This window comes from Acipenser ruthenus, chromosome 21, assembly GCF_902713425.1.
Source record: "Acipenser ruthenus chromosome 21, fAciRut3.2 maternal haplotype, whole genome shotgun sequence".
In the NCBI taxonomy this organism is placed as follows: domain Eukaryota; kingdom Metazoa; phylum Chordata; class Actinopteri; order Acipenseriformes; family Acipenseridae; genus Acipenser; species Acipenser ruthenus.
The window spans coordinates 2,245,963-2,262,286 of NC_081209.1; the positions used below are offsets into that span (position 1 = coordinate 2,245,963).

General features: G+C 44.9%; 1 protein-coding gene across 5 annotated transcripts; it reads left to right on the forward strand.

The window, feature by feature from the left end:
- The first annotated feature begins 198 nt into the window (after window positions 1-198).
- Window positions 199-16,202, forward strand: LOC117963115 (protein SFI1 homolog). 5 transcript variants are annotated; one of them, XM_058994247.1, is made up of 33 exons: window positions 199-338; window positions 607-729; window positions 1,513-1,686; window positions 1,914-1,985; window positions 2,467-2,577; window positions 2,740-2,834; window positions 3,122-3,239; window positions 3,519-3,621; window positions 3,955-4,111; window positions 4,266-4,427; window positions 4,677-4,747; window positions 5,070-5,162; window positions 5,515-5,612; window positions 5,937-6,003; window positions 6,400-6,530; window positions 6,762-6,843; window positions 7,147-7,325; window positions 7,899-7,974; window positions 8,598-8,693; window positions 9,124-9,200; window positions 9,388-9,490; window positions 9,785-9,881; window positions 9,964-10,124; window positions 10,401-10,475; window positions 10,989-11,063; window positions 11,305-11,481; window positions 11,745-12,052; window positions 12,143-12,238; window positions 12,662-13,007; window positions 13,534-13,699; window positions 14,791-14,908; window positions 15,361-15,463; window positions 15,914-16,202. In XM_058994247.1, the coding sequence occupies exons 2-33, from the start codon at window positions 611-613 to the stop codon at window positions 16,019-16,021; spliced, it is 4,014 nt and encodes a 1,337-aa protein (XP_058850230.1). In that variant the 5' UTR covers window positions 199-338; window positions 607-610; the 3' UTR covers window positions 16,022-16,202. The 5 variants fall into 5 exon arrangements, with proteins under 5 accessions (XP_058850230.1, XP_058850227.1, XP_058850228.1 ...); XM_058994244.1 differs by having other exon boundaries at window positions 199-333; XM_058994245.1 differs by having other exon boundaries at window positions 199-333; window positions 14,794-14,908.
- The last annotated feature ends 122 nt before the right edge of the window (window positions 16,203-16,324 follow it).

The following is a 16,324-nucleotide window of genomic DNA, read 5'->3' on the forward strand; positions in this document are numbered from 1 at the left end:
TATATATATATATATATATATATATATATATATATATATATATAGTCTAGTATATTGTAGACTCTACCTTAATTCAAATGCAACATCAATACAATATGTATTGCAAGACACGCACTTGCACCGCCACTCCAATAGTTGGCACTAAATTTCAGAGCCAACGCAAAAGCATCGCTTTGGTTCCTTGAGGCGTCCGGGTACCATAGTAACCGCCGTGTCCAATGCATGGTGGGAGGAACAGCAGGCGGGAGGAAGGGCGCAGTAAAGATGTAGTGACGGTAACGCAAGAAGCGCAACTGCCACAGGAGGAGACTCAACACGAATGCAAAATCAACAGTAAAGTGTGTTAAAAAAAAAAAAATAATTGCAAACTGCAAACCGTACACTCGATATGTCCGCAAAGAAAGCAAACGGTTTTGTACTAATGCAGTAGGGTAGATTCGCTTTCGAGGCTACGAAAATAAATAATCTGTGCGCTTTTTAATTTTTAAGAACTATTACAAGTTTATTATCTTCTAAAATGCAGAAGACCTCCAAATGGAGCACACCCAGAACGCCTTTCTAGATAATAAATAATAATACTTTTAGTTGCATCCTCGTCATTTCTAGGAACATGGAGGTAACCCGTGGGAATGTGAGACATCGTGCACCTAGTCGTACTAGCAGAAGAAACGATCCACTGCTGGCAAGACGCGATGGGTCTGAGCTCGCACTCAGTAAAGGCCACGGAAGGTAAGCGAGGCTTTCTGAAAGAGTGCCAGTTCATTGTGTCAAGCTAAGTTACAATAACTACTGCATATGAAGAGTGTTCCTAATAAACTGGCCAGCGCCTCAGCACTGATCTTCACGAGAAGTCGCTCTGTCGTATGCTGTCTTAAGGGCAAATCCATGCTCCCTACCTGCATTCAGTATTTGGGTTATTGGGGCAGTTGTGGCTTTCAGATGTCACCATCCTCTGCAGCCATTCCCTTATTGGTCCCCAGCAGCTTCCTTATGTCAGGTGTATTAAATTTGCAAACCTCTCGTTGCTTAGCGTAACAGATATCCTCATTATCATACATACGGTCGTTTCACTTTTGATTTCTCTCTGTCTTTGTGGGGACCCACAACATTCTAAAGGTTATTGAATTTATGATTCGGATTGTGATTGTTATTCATTAACGGGTCACCAGACTTCCCTCTGGCCTGAGTGGAGTTGCGTCCGATTTCACACACTTCGGACAACCTAGCTTGGGGCTGATTTCACTGTGAACCAGCTGTCACCAGCTGCCTTATAGACATGAATGCAGGGATGGAAATAAGACTCCCAATGCATAGCAAGCAGGGCCATTCCTGGGTTTGCTGTGAGCTTAATTAGACCCACCAGAGCTTGTTATTCATACAAGATCACAGATGGTTAATTAAACTCCTTGCAAGACACAGGATGGTTCAAACTGCTCTGAATCAGAATATCTTATCAACGTTTTAAAGCAAGCGTACTGGAGATTATTTCACACTCTTTTTTTTTTTCTGAAGCACTCGCGTTATAAAAGACCCCCAGCGAGCTCCAGCCCTGCAGGTTCCTGCTGACGTACCCCAGAGTGAGAGGAGTGATGCGGGGGCAGTCCGTCTGCTGAAAGGGCGTCGGATTCAGTACAGGGTGGCTTACACCTGGAACAGGGGGGGGAGGCTCAAGGAACTGCGCATCAGGTATCTGTAAGACTCCCGTTGAATAGCAGTTTGATCCATTCCAGGTCTTATTTACAAAAATAAAAGAACAACTATTTTAAATCCCTCCTTTTCAATTCCATCTTCCATACGGTTTATGTTGCTGCTTTTCACTGTGTTCAATTTGTCTTGGAGGCAGAATTCTGCTGCAAAAATGCTGCAGAAATAAATAAATAATCAACGGCAACATTATTTATTTTGTTCTGCAGACACCTTGGGAGAAAGTTTCTCTACCTGTGGATTGCCAAGACCTTCGGTCGAGTCCTGCCCTCCAAAGCAAGGTAGCCTTCTCCCTGGCAGGGTGCACTCGTTCATGCTGTCTGTGGTATTGGTTTGGTTTTGTTCATTTGCATTGGGATTCAGAGCGAATCACAATTCTAATTTCTGCAGCGAGTTCTGAAATCTATGTTAATTGCAGTTTCTTTTGAAGTATCAACATTTTGTACACAATTGCTTGCTTTGTGTATTTGCATGTTTTTCTTAATGCTTGCTGAATTAATATTCTGCAGAGCATGAAGGCTGTGTAAATGAATACTTAGGGAAGTGCAGCCTGCTGTCTCTTCTTCCTTGGTTCCCTAACTCAAAGAAAATGTTAAGTGTGCTGTTTTGCATAAGCCCCAAGTGAAGGCTTTGAAGAATACAGATAGGAGCATCTTATTGAAATTATGAAAAAATATATCAATTTTTTTTTGGTGATTAAAATTCCCCTTTCCTTCTGCTCTTAAGAACATGCTTTCCTGTTCCTTTGCCCTTGGTCCCCAGGTCCCATCACAGCCACAGCGTTCTCCAGAAGGCCTTTGAGAAGTGGAGGGAGGAGTGGTGGCTGATTAGGAAGGAATGGAAGCTCAGTGTCCGAGCAGACTGCCACTACAGGTAGGAATCAGTGGGCTCTATTCACAGAACTGTACCACTTTGTGAGTTATTGAAGTCTTTGTTTTTTATATCACAGTCTGTCATAGCCTGCCTTGTTTTTGTCCCCTTGTGTGAAGCGAGTAACAGTGATGATCTCTGATGGCAATGTGTTTCCCCTTCCAGGTATTACCTGTACAATCTGGTCTTTAAGGGCTGGCAGACGTACATCCTGCATCAGCGCCAGAGGAAGCAGCAGTATAAAGAAGCTGCCTCGTATGGTTTGTATATCATTTTCAATCAGTTTCCAGTTTAAAGCCCCTCTGTGGCCACTATAGAGCTCTCAGAATCATGTCTACCCTCTAAGTACAGGTGGCACGCCACGGTGACCTCCTGCAGCACTCTGCTCCCAGTGAAAGTAAGAAATACCACACAGAACCAGCGTGTTATTTATTACAAATCGCTAACAGTGTTGCACGAGTGTATGTTCATTCTATTTGAGTTTTTACCAAGGGTTTCAATTGCCAAAAGCTAATAAGCCAATACAGGACTTGTATTCTTTTTTTAGGTAATTCCCGGTGCTTGTCTGCGGCATGGGAACACTGGCAGATATACGTCAGCATGCGGAAAATCAAACAAGACATGCAGTCCAAAGCAAGGGAATTCCACGAAGCAAACTCGATGCAGTGAGTGGAACATTCCCATTAGTTCATTAAAAAAACTCTTCAGACCATGTGCGGCAGCGCTTGCAGTGGTGATGGTGAATGAGCAATTTAAAGCTGACGTGCCCCCCCCCCCCGTTTAAATGGTACAGCAGTGTCGGTTAGTAAACACTGCTGTCCTGAGCGGTCTGGCCTTCTTCATGTCTGCCTGTCGTTTAAGTCAGTTGCTTACAAGCCTGTGATGAGCTGAGATGCTGCATGCTTGATTGGTTGAGCGTCTCTCTGCCTTGCCTCTTTAACCAGGAGTGCGTGGAGGATCTGGGTCCGGTGCCTGCAGAGGAGGCAGAGCCTGTACGAGATGGACGCGGCAGCCCTTCAGCACTGGGCTCAAGCCCTGCAGTACAGGGTCAGTAGCAGGGGGGTTATCAGAACTGGTAATAGAGTGCATTAATATAATGGGGGGGGGGGATGTATTGGTATGATGCCAAGTTAGGCTGTACGTTTAACCGAAACCACAATTGCATCCAGTTTCATGTGTGTTATATATCATTTATGCATTGGTTTCTTTTACATGGTATGATTTTTGATACAGTCATTTCTAAATCATATTATGTAAACGGGTAAGGACCTGGTCATTATATATGTTTCAATATATAGTGTTTGTTGCAATATTCAAATGTATTGCAGAGCGTGTTTGAATTTTGTTGTTCCCGTGTGTGTTTGTGTGCGTTTCTCTCAGGCCTGGGAGCAGTGGAAGGAGATTCTCCAGCGGCTGTGGCTGGACAGAGAGAAGGAGAGGAGGGCTGTGCTTCACTATCAGCACCGGTGCCTCAGGAAATCCCTCCAGGTCTGGGTCCTCTATCAACGGCACCGCACAGCCAAGAAGCAGCAGTACAGTGAGTGGCCAGGCTTTGGATAATTCTGCAGAACAAACAAAGAAGGCTGTTCAAACATTGCATTCTGGTGCTAAAGCACCAACGTAAAAATGAGCAGGGAGGGGGCTTGCGTGAAAGTCTTGTTCCCCTAATGAGAGGTTTAACGTGCTGCTAGGTCTGGCTGTGCGGGTGCGGCAGGGCTGCCTGGTCCAGCATGTCTTCTGTGAGTGGAGCAGCGCCTGGCAGAGCAGACAGTGTGCCCGCGGCAGGCAGGACGCGATCGCTGGACTCGCAGAGCGCATCGCCACGCGCAGGGCGTTCACCCGCTGGAGACACTGTATCCTTCCTCAGCGGCTGTGTTCAGATCAGCAGTCCTACTGTAATGGGATGTTTGTCATGTGCTCTTAATCGTTGCTTTTATTATGCTCAAGGGGAATGACCATAAAGCGACTCTAGAGACTGACTGCAGTTTTGAGGCTGATGACACGGTATACCTCAAGGAAGACGTGGTCATATTGGATTCCATCAGATACCTTCAATTCTTTAAGTTCTTTCTGAATGTTTTTTTCCTTGACTTCTTCTCAAGATGTCACTTTGTGTGCTGAAGATGCAGAGAAGAATGACGCTGCTGAGGAGCACTACAGGCGCCATCTGCTGGTAAGGAAAATATCTTCAGAATGCAGGCAGTAACTTCCTGTAGCTTGGTTATCCTGAACCAGGAAATAAGACTACCATTGCATAGCAGTTTGAGCCATTCCAGGTTTTACTATGAGTTTAATAAGACACACCTGAGCTTGTTACCATACACTGGGGCTAATTAAGCTTGTAGTAAAACCTGGAATGGGTGAAACAGCTATGCAGTAGGAGTCTTCTTTCTATCCCTGTAATAGCAATGCTATAATAATACAGTAATCAATGTATACTAGTGCTGTGCTGTGGACTTCTCATGCTCGGTGTAACTTTGTGTCCTGTTCTTCAGCGTAAGGGAATGAAAGCCTTGAGCACGAATATCACACTCAACCGCCTGAGTCAACTCCAGAGCAACCTGGCACACCAGCAGCGACACACTACAGTGAGTGTGAAGACAGTCCAGTATTATTACTAAAACATATGCTCTGACAATATTGTAATATACGTGTGGTGGAGTTGCTGTGTCTTTCGATCTCTTTAAAAAAAAACATATATATATATACATATACATATATATATATATATATATATATATATATATATATATATATATATATATATATAATTTGTGTCTTATTAAACCCCTGGTTGCAGAAACTCTGACTTAGATGTTCTAGAACTCTGCTAAGCAGTCCCTCCACCTTGGAGGACTCTCTTATTCCCTTCTCTCCTTCCTTCCCTTGTTCCTTGTTCCTTTTTTCCTTCCCTTGCTCCCCCCTGACTCATTCCTGCAGGTGGTGAGGAGGTTTTGGACTCTGTGGAAGCTGCGTGGCGAGGAACGTGAGGAGAAGGGAATGCAGCCGCTAACTCTCAGAGCACACAGACAGTACAGGTAACACATCTGCAGGGTTCAAAAGGGGTTGTTTTTACTGAAGATGGTAGAAAATGAACAGGGACCTTTTACCGAAGCCCACTGTTAAAGTTGCAGACAGGTGCATCTTGTCTGGTGTCGAAGGTTTCTGTGATTTTAGGCTAGTTACAATTCTTCGCACATGTCTGCCCACGATCCGGCATGCCGCACTTGCAGCTAGAGTCGTGGTTTCTTTTCTGCTAAGAGCACCCAGTCTTTTTGTATGTGTTGGTCAGTCATTGCGTATGTGAATACCTTCGTGGAGATTGCTGATTAAAATACACCTCTTTCTCTCTGTCTCTACAGGACAGTGCTGCTGCGGAAGTCTCTGACCGTCTGGACGGAATACATCAAATGGAGGAGATGGCGAAAGGTGAGAGGAAGCAATGCGACTGAAGACAGAGATCACTGACTGCTTTGTTAAATGCGCTAGGGAGTGTGTGCGTTCATCACAACTATATATCACATTCAGAAACCATTTGACTGCAGTGTAACACTGTACACACAATACTCCAGCAGCTAAACTACAGCGACAACAACGAACTAGGAATTCTATTAGACCTTTTAAAACCCAAAGTCAACCCACTGTATACATAGTTATCAGAGACTTCGATTGTTGGGTTGATGTTTTTTATTTGATCTTGATGTAGTACTAATAATAACATAATAATTTTGTTTTTTGTATCTTGGCTTTGTATGTATCTTTTGAACAATCACAATTCATTTCCCTCTGAAGTGAACGAGCTCTGTCTGTGCATTTTGACGGCAGGTGCAGATCGTCAGGGCTGACGAGCACTATAGCAGGAAGACATTCCCGCGTTGCATCGACACCTGGAGAGAATTCATTCACCAGGAGAGACGCCACAGGGAGATGAAAGACACGGCTTCTCAGTTTTACAAGTAATGCTGTGAACCTGTATATATGCTGTGTTACATTCCTCCGAACGTTCTGTGCCACTGTCCTTGTGTGTGTATAGAAAGCTTACACTGCACTAGACCTGCTTGCTGCAGGCAGTTCTGTAACTGGGAGGCAGTTTGGGTTGTGCTCTGTTGGATTAGCAGAGCTCCACGCATTTATGAAAACTGATGGGGGGGGGAAACCAAAAAAACATTTCTAATGTGTGCCTTTAGAGAGACGAGACAGAGATGGATATTCTGCACCTGGTGGGAGAGAATGAATCAGCAGAAGGAAGATCAGCTGGCTGAGAGAATGGTAATTGCTCCACTTTGGTTCTGGTCTCGTTCGTCATGCTTTTCAGACTGTCTGGGTCATCGTGTTTGTGACCCTGTTCTTTTATTAACAGCTGTAGTCTTGCAGGATCAGGGCACTCTCCATCATTATGCTGTGCTAAGCTGTTATTTTGACATGGGTTTCCATGCTTTCACCTGGCTTGACTGCACATTGCTTTGTTAAGCTTTGCTGTGATTGTACCGCATGTGTTAATGGTAAGGTAACTTGCCTGTCATGTGATCAGTTTGAAGTGCAATGCGTTGATCCCCTCCCTGTTCTCTCGAGGCTGTGATTCATTGGGACCGGTGCACAACGCTCCAGTTTTGGTGTAGGTGGCGTCTCCGAGCAGCCTGCCGTCTGGAAGAGCGGGAGAAGGAAGCCGCCGCGGAAGGGCATTTTTCCCGACAGCTATTCCGGAAATCCTTCCGGTGCTGGAGGCAGAACGTCTCCGAGATTAAAGCAGAGTGAGGAAAAGAAGTTTCTACAGCAATCGCTGCAAGCAGTCACTACTGTTTAAGAGAATTACATGTTTGCATAGAAAAGATGTTTCAGGAGCCTACAAAATACCGATTTAACCCTTTCATGCATGGCGACCTCTTATGGGGAGAGATTAAAAAAAACTCTCTTCTAGTCTTTATATGGGGATATATGGAAGATGCAAATGCATGACGACCTCATAAGATGCCATTTTTTCCCCATATAAAGGAATGGGGGAAAAAAAAAATTCAATGAAAAATATATTTCATGTGTCCAAAACTACTTTTTTTTCAGCTATTTCAATGTTTCATACATGAAAGGGTTAAAGATTATATTAAAAATGACATTTATTTTGTATAACAAAAAAAAATACTGATCTGCCTCAGATTGCAAAAATATACTGTATATGAATGTGCAGTGAAACTTAAACGAAAAGAAGTCATGTAAATTAGTCTATTAGTTTACTTTAGTTAATTTCTTGTAAGATTTTTAAATGTAATGGTAGCAATATTAAGGCGCTGCTTTGTCTCATTCTGCTCTCTGTTCATTTTTAAAATCAGAAGAAACAATGAGATTCAAGCAACAAGGCATCAGTTCCACCGCAGTCTGAGATGGGCCTGGAGCACATGGCGACAGGTGAAGAGTTCACTCTGCAGGCATTGCAACAGTGTGCCCTGATCACTGGATCAGCTGTTTGTTATCTTAAAGAGTGTTTGTGAATGTTCTCTAAGATTGGATAGAAGTCAGGGTTTTGAAACACAAGCACGTATTTCAAAGCAGGATTGAACCCTGTCACTCGCATCCCGAGTCTCTGAATCGGCTCTGAATCTGTGGGGTTAAAGCTTTGTCGTTCTGGTCCAGTGTTTGTAAATGGATGGTACAGTAGCTGTAAGATTGCAAGCTTAGACAGCTTTCATGGGTGCTGTGCCGGTCCTTGTTTTAATCAATCAAACTAGGTTTTAATAAAGCAATCCGATCTAGTTGTCCGGTTACTGACAGAGCCACAGAGAAAACATTCCCGGCTTTATCTGTTTTGAATAAATTGCTGTTGGCAGCTGTGTCAGCGTGCCTTACCGTTTCTAGGCAGGAGGGGGCAGCCTAGTTTAACATAAACCTTGTGGCAGTTTTTTTATTCTATAAAGCCATTGCTTCTTACAAGTTGACAAAGATGCAGGCAGTTGATCTGCCTGAAGTGTGCAGAGCAGATCCTGCAGACTGTGCAGGTGAAGCCTGACCTCTGTCTGCCATTCTGTCTGTAGTATGTGAAAGTGAGAGGAGAGAAGAGGAGGGTGATCCTCCGAGCGGAGACACACTGCAGGCACGCACTGCTGCACAGAGTCCTGGACGGGTGGAAGGTATGTCCAGGTCCTCTGCAATGGATTGATTCACAGTCAGACCCGTTTAAAGGGGTGCTTTCAGACCTGTTTAAAGGGATACTTTTATACCAGCTGCATTTCTGGAAAATATTGAATTTTTTACCAGTTTAATACCCTGTAATAGAGCCTATTCAATTGTTGCAAACAGGCAGCTTCAAACAGAGTTGAAATGTTTAAATGTGATCAAAACCTGACATTGTACTTGCTTTCAAAGTACTCTTAAGAGACACGCCCACACTGTTATAGATGCTGTTTTTCACTTTGTCCCTCTTTTCAATGCAGCGTCGATGTCGAGACCTGTCGAATTCCAGATCAGGTGAATGCGCCCCGATGCGTGTTCTCCGTCCGTCTCGACTGCTGCTCAGTGTTTAGCTGATTTACTCATTTATAAATGTCGTTCACTTCACAGCTCTATCAGCGCAGCGTGCAGCAAGTTCTGCACAGAGTGGAGGAACAGGACAGGCGTCGGAAGAGAGGCTTGTTAAGGTATCACCGGAGTGAGGAGTGCTCATCACATGGGATCAGTCATTAAAAGTTTTAAAGGGCTGACCTGCTTGTCTAAATTATTATTGGGATTAGCACACAAAGTTCCTTGTTTTGTGCGATTTAAAAAAAAAAAAAAAATCTTTCTTTCTTTTTAGATTCATTCTTTTTTCTATTTTTTTTTTTCTAGGGTGACCTTCAAAGTGTGGCGAGAGAAGGCAGCGATCCTCGCAGACAAAGCTCGAAAGCTTTGCAGAGCAGAGCAGCATTACCGCAGGGCACTGCTTTCAAAGGTAGCCAGCCTTGTGTAAAGAGCAAGTCAAGCGGAAGAGCCTCGGAAAGCCATTGCACAGATTGGATTCTCTCTGTCCCTTTATGTCTTAACATGTGTTACCATCGCTTTGCTTTGCTAAGATTGTACTGGGAAAGAACAAGACCTCTACTGTGTAGCAGTTACAACTGTTTCAGGGCTTCCTGTGTGCTTACGGCTCATCTGGCTTTTTATAAGACCTGGAATGGCTCAATGAGTCTTGTTCCCATCTCTTCTTTTGAGGCTGCTACCCTCTGTCTCTGTCTGTCTGTTTCAGGCTCTGTTGGAATGGAGAGATGAGATTTCTCTTCAGGTTTACCATAGACAGCAGGAGCAGGACGCTGTGCACGAGGCACAGAAGCACATTGCAACGGGTAAAACCGTTTAAACACGTACAGCTTTCATACCTTTGTCAAGGGAAATAATATCTATATCTATATCTGTTGTGCTTTCCAGTGCGATTGCAGCACATGTTCTCGCGCTGGAGGGAGTTCAGTAGGAAGTCGGTGGAGCACAGGTCAAAGATGGAGGTCGCTGCACAGCACCATGGGAGATGTATTCTCAGGAAGTGTGTGTCCTCGTGGAAACTGTACCATCTCGGCTGCATACGGAAAATGGTGAGCAGCTGGAGCGTTGTTTGGTATTTCTGTTTCAGCAGAACAGATTTCGTTTTTAATCCCTGGTTAAGCTCAAATAAAGACATCTCTTCAAAACAAAAAAAAAATTATAAACGGTAATTGATTGATGTTTAGTTAGCCGTTTATGTAATATTTTTCACAGTAAGTAAATAATGCAACAGTGATTAATTCGCTACACATCATATGGATTCGATACTGTGGCTATACACTGCGTTGCAGTGTTGGGTAAGGTAACGTGCTGTTTGTGTTTTTCAGATATTGTATCGTCAGGGGGAGTGGTTTCAGGCACAGAGACTCTCTCAACACTATTTTAGCTGTTGGACAGTGCAGGTGAGAAGTCTCACATTAATGAAGGAGTTGTGTAGTGTTTCATTGCTGGAGCTCATCAATCCCGATCAGGGATGTACTTCAGTTAATGCCCTCCTCATGATTGTCCAAGTCATGATTGAAGTTATGCAGCTCTCCTCCTGCGTACTGCTCTGTGTTTTATGGTTTATGTCTAAAGACTCGGTATCTAATGTAATCCCTTTTCATTTTAAGACTGCCAGACTGCTGGAATTGAAACACAGTGCAGGACACGGGCTGAGCTGTGCAGTTAGTCTCGTCTGTAAAACGTGGCCATCATTTAGAGTCCAGCGTTGAAGGATTTTTTATTTTTATTGTGTGGGTTTTATGGATTAACAAACAGGCACAAAAAGGGACCAACCAAAAGCTTGTATTGACAAAGAGGCTCTATGCGAGCCACACCGAAACAACATGCGTGAAAACCGGTCTTTAATACAGGTTTAATTGTGCCTAATAATATAAAAAAACAGGTTTCTCACAGATTGTTTTTCTGCACAGATGCTGGGCAGGCAGAGAGAGGAACAGCAGACGGTCAGCGCTCTCTGGCACTGGTGCTTCAACCTGCAGGGAAAGGTAGGAACAAGCCTGTCTCCCTGCGGGGCTGACTGAACAAAACACAAGACCTTCTGATGTGTGCCGACCTGGAAGCAAGCCTGACTGTCCCCCTGTACATCCAGCAGGCGCTCGGAGAGACCTGATCATCAAATTCTGGGGAACCAAAGCATGTCAAAGCAATTGTAATCAATGCTGTTCTTAGCTTTTGCTAACATTATTACCTCATTCGTTCTTGTTTGTTTGTTTGTTCATGCTGCAGGTGTTTGATGCCTGGGTGGGCTATGTCCTGGAGGAGAGAAGGAAGAAGGTTCGGATCCAGAAAGCGGTGCAGTTCTATCGGTCTCAGCTTCTCCGGGAGGGGGCCTCGCAGATCCTGCGCTACGCTGCTGACATGGGCCAGTTCCGCAGGACGCTAGCGGCACAGCAGCAGGTCAAGGTGAGGGGAGCTGGGAAGAAACCTCTCCACGCACTGCTGCATTGCATAGAGACATTAAAGATGCAGCAATTCATTCATTAATCAGCTGTTGATCACCAGGGTTTTTTGTTTTTTTTTGCAAGCCTCAAATAAACATTTATTGATCGATGTATTTGTCCCTCGTGCCCCGTTTGGGGGAAAAAACAAAAAAAAACAGATGTCTTCTTACTTTTAATAATGCCATTAATAAAGTCTTTCAGTTGTATTTCTGTGTGTTTCCTCAGTCTGCCTACAGCCTTCACCAGGTCGTTCACCGCTGTGCGATGACGTGGAAACACAGGGCTCTCTGTCACAAAGAGAGAAGGAGAGCCCACCCAGCCGCTGTCCCTCCGAAGAAAGCCGTGACGTTCCATCTCCCAGCCGAGGCCAGGGCTGAGCCGGAGCGCAGACCGGAGCGCAGACCGGAGCACGTGGAAGTGGGGCTGCTCCTCGAGTACAACAGGGAGAGCCAGAAACCTGCAGGGATACCGCCGTCGCGGGGGCCCGCAGAGCCCCTTGAGGACGACCTGGGAGTATTTCCAGGGGCCAGGAGGTACCGTAGGAGTTTCTGGCTGCACTTAATATTGTTAGAATGCTGTACTGAATTACAGTAAATGATAATACCCGCGGTTCTGTGTTGCAGTCCAGTCCTACGTCACAGGAGGCTGCAGCCCAGAAGACCCGACTTCCTGCTGCGCTCCCTGGAGAAGGAGGGGCTCCACAAGCCTGGAAGAAGCAGGTGGGCTTGTTAAACATAGAGATGCAAGAATCCTCTTTCAGAAAAATAGAAGTGATTATTTTCATTTTTATCCCATAGCAGCAATACTGGAGCCTCACATGTGGGTACTCATCACAGGGTTTCTCTGCACACAGAAAAAAAAATCTATACCTCTACAATGAGATTTCCTTAATGCTCAAAATGAGACCTTCAGTAAATGTTTACCCTCACTACACACAAATATTGCCTATGTGCTAGTGCCAGGAGCATTGATTGTATGGAATACAAAGCGCCTTGCATTTAAAAGCTTTCAGTTTTGATAAAGGGTTAAGGCTGACATTGGCACTTCCTCGTTGAACTAAGTAATTGCAAAACCCGAGTGTACAATTCAAAACCTCACAGCGCTGTGCTGGACGTTGGTATCGCTTTCCTTTTCTGTTTCAGTCCCAGTAATCCTGACTTCCCGAGAGCACAGCCGTCTGCCCAGTCTGTGTCCAGCATAGAGAGCTGCACACAGGAGGACAGTCCAGTCTTCACGCAGCCTGTTCAAAGACAATCACCCGCCCGCACTGACCTCCCTGGCAGCCCACCTCCGCAGCCACTCTCCAGTAAACCCGGTTCTGAAGGGACAGGGCAGCTCAGAGCTCCGCTGGTACCGGCACAAGGACCCGGTGTACCAGCAGCGGCTCCTAGGAAGCTGCCAGCGTACCATCCGGACCTGTCCGGCCATAAAGAGGAGCTCCTGCCACCATCGTCTTTCATGATGCCCAAGAGAGGGCGAGCGCACACAGTAAGCAGAGCGTGTATGTCACGGTTCTGTTGCAGTAGATTTTTTTGGTTTGGTTCAGTCTTCCTGAAGACCCTGAAGGACCAGCAGGAACACTTGGCAAAATCCATATCTGCCCTTAATATGTGTGCAGTCTAAATATACACCAAAGCCAGCTTTACTTAAGCACAACGATAAGACCCCCCTAGTGACCTGGCCGTCCTTTGACCCAGTGACATTTCAGCTCTACCGACTGACCCTTGTAAAACCAGGGCAGTGATGATGACCCAAGTAATCTAATTACAACCCTGTGAACGAGAGTAAAGGCCATGGAAAAATGATAGGTCCAAGCATGGATAAGCCAATTCATGTATTCTAGAATACTTCATTGGAATTCATTGTGAAATAATAATTAGTTACATTTTAAAAAAATAATTCCAATAATAATTCTGAAAAAGACGTATGCTAAAGTGTACCACGCTTTAAATGTGCGTGCTACTGCACAACAAAAGGATTCCTGGTTTTATTTTCTTTTTCTCCTTCCTCCCAGAGAGTTGGCTCCCCAGGCAGACAGCCTGCCAGTAAAGATCTGAACAGGCCTGAGACAGAGGGGCTCCAGTTACACAGCCAGTGGGACCAGACCCCAGAGCTGCTGTCTCCGGAGGTCTTCACTGTGAAAAGAGGCCGGCGCTCTGTCAGCTTTGAGGAGGACTCGGGTACGAAACACTTAGCACACATTCCGGTCCATCTGGCTGTGTTTATTTATAATGTGTATTTTTTTAAAGCAGCTCGGGTCGTGTTTGTTTATTTTGATTGGGTTTTACGCATCATCAGAGGTGATGATGAATATTGATCCACATTCTGTTTTGTTTACATCCTTCCCTTCCCCCAGCAGAAAGGGTAATTGAATTGGGACCCAAGGCTAGAACCGAAGGTCACTGGAAAGGTGACTCGAGGTGATGAACACTGTGCAGCACAGACCTCCGTTCTTCCTATGGATGGCATGCTGCCAATACACAAGCACGCCTCCGCATCCCCCTCAGACACTGGCATGCAACACACTTGCTCTGTTTTACACAGCAGATGCACACCAAGACTCTGAAAAGTACAACATTGTGTCTGCCCAGCTTTCGTTTATTGTGCTCACATTGCAGCGATGGCTACTCATTCTTGTATTCCAGTAGAACCTTCCTGGGAGGGACATTTTTAAAGAGTTTACAAGAAAAACAGGCAGCAGCAGCTGTGATGTTGTGAAAGATTTGCGTTTATCAGCAAACAGAAAGATCTCTCAGCTGGAAGCTATCAGCACCCAGCTTAGGCAATTCAATGAACCAAGAAGCTAATAGACACACACACAAGATTGTAGCACATGCTGATAACCAGTCAGTGCAAGCACCTGTTCTCTGAAATGATCTTACATTGCAAGTAATTACTTAAACGGTAGGAACAGCACTAAACTTTCCCCGTGTCAAAGCCTCAGACTCCTCCAGGCACTAGCAGAGGTTACGCCACCTACTATAGGTCAAGAACTTGGGCCCTTTTTTATTCCTACCTATTCCAGTAACACTGTCAGGAGCAGAGGGGTTCAGGTACGCAACATGCCATTCACTGAAGTGCGGCATAGGCAGGGGACCCATTACATAGCAATTTGAGCCACTCCAGGTGTTGCTGGGAGCTTCACAATGCACAGGTAACAATGCCATGTCCAGACAGCTTGGCGTTCTGTTTATCCAGTCTGATCTGAGTGCGTAGTTAAAGACTAGGCCAGTGTTCCTGGAGCTGACGTTGTGTTTGTTTCTGTAATAAGCAGAGGAAGGGGGTGGGGATCACAGCGAGCACTGCGACCGGCAGCTGCAGCTAGAAGCGGAACTGCGACAGATCCGACAGGACATGCAGCGTTTCCATGACGACAAGCTAAACCTGAAGTAAGGAAAGCATCTCTCTCTCAGCAGGCTGTTAACATGTTATGTGATCCGTGAATGAATGTAATTAAAACGAAAGCAGAGCCACTGAGAAGTGGACTGCTTTGTAAAATTCCACAATGGGCTGCCCGAGTCATTAGATCAGATTACCTTTCATTTTCTAGCTTTACCCCGTATTGGGCGTCTAAACAGTTTGAGCAAATGGTACGCATCACAGAGCACACTGACATTATTTCTTCGAGTGCCTTCAGTATCAACTTCATTTAAACTTAATCTAGCTTTTTATACAAGCTTTATATTACAATGTATTAAAATCAATCAATCAAACACTGAGGGCATGCTTGCCTGCACCTCCCCCGCAGCACAGGGTTTACAAATAAACAATCTTCAGCAGGCAATGCTTCAGCAGTGTATCACCTGGTATGTGTGTTCCTACACTTTCTTCTGCTGTGCAGGACCTGGCACAAGCAGGCTGGCGTGCTGAGAGCCTGGCTGCAGGGAAACGAGGAGGAGGAGGAGGGAGAGGAAGCCCAGCAAATACAGCAGGACCTGGAGGAGGTAAGAGCAGGACCGGGGAATCCGAGAGATGCACAATGCGTTCTGTGCAAAGGCAATCAAGACTAGTTTATTTCCATCCCTGCAGAATATGACTCCCATTGCAGTTTGATCCATTCATGCTTTTACTAAGAGACACACCTGAGCTTGTTACCTATAGACTTGGCTGATCACTCTCATAATAATGGGTGAAACTGTTATGCAATAGGAGTCTTAATTCTATCCCTGATTCTGTGTGTGTGTATATATATTTTATTTTTTCTATGCATGTTAATATAACAGCACTAACCCAACACTCTAGGATGTTCCTCCTGCAGCTAATCAACATTTCTTTTTAATTTTGTTAATGGCTCTGCTGTGCCCATCTCTCTAAATAAAAAGGAGAGTTAGTTAGTTCGACAGCTGCTTCAGTTCCAGACCCTGCGATCATTATCTCCACTTTCCCTTCTGCAGCTGGAGCTGAAGACAGAGATTCTCAGAGAGAGACTGAAGCAGGAAAGAGCTCAGATTGAGCAGCACGCTGCTCGGATTAAAGAGATTCGCAGCATGCTGGCAGCGTGACCCCACGGCCTTGCTCCATCACAAACAACAAGCAAGCACTTCCAGGACTGAGCTGGGGATGCAATCTGTGAATGGACGTTACAACGGAAATTCTGCTTTTGTAAATCTGATATGCTAAATTATTTGTTACCTAATTTAGAACTGTTTAAATAAAAAATACATAGTTGCACATTGTCACATAGCATTTTTGTCCCCCCGAGTCTTTATAAGGTAAGATTAGTATTACTATTATTTTTTTTAAGTAAAGGCAAATTCTTCTGAGAACCCCCCAAAAAAAATGCAAATGAAAACAATCTAAATGAA

Excerpts from the sequence above, each read along its gene's own strand:
- LOC117963115 (XM_058994244.1), top strand. Across the intron at positions 9,201-9,387 it reads CGGAAGAGAGGCTTGTTAAG|GGTGACCTTCAAAGTGTGGC; the intron begins GTATCACCGGAG and ends TTTTTTTTCTAG. Across the intron at positions 12,053-12,142 it reads GTATTTCCAGGGGCCAGGAG|TCCAGTCCTACGTCACAGGA; the intron begins GTACCGTAGGAG and ends TCTGTGTTGCAG.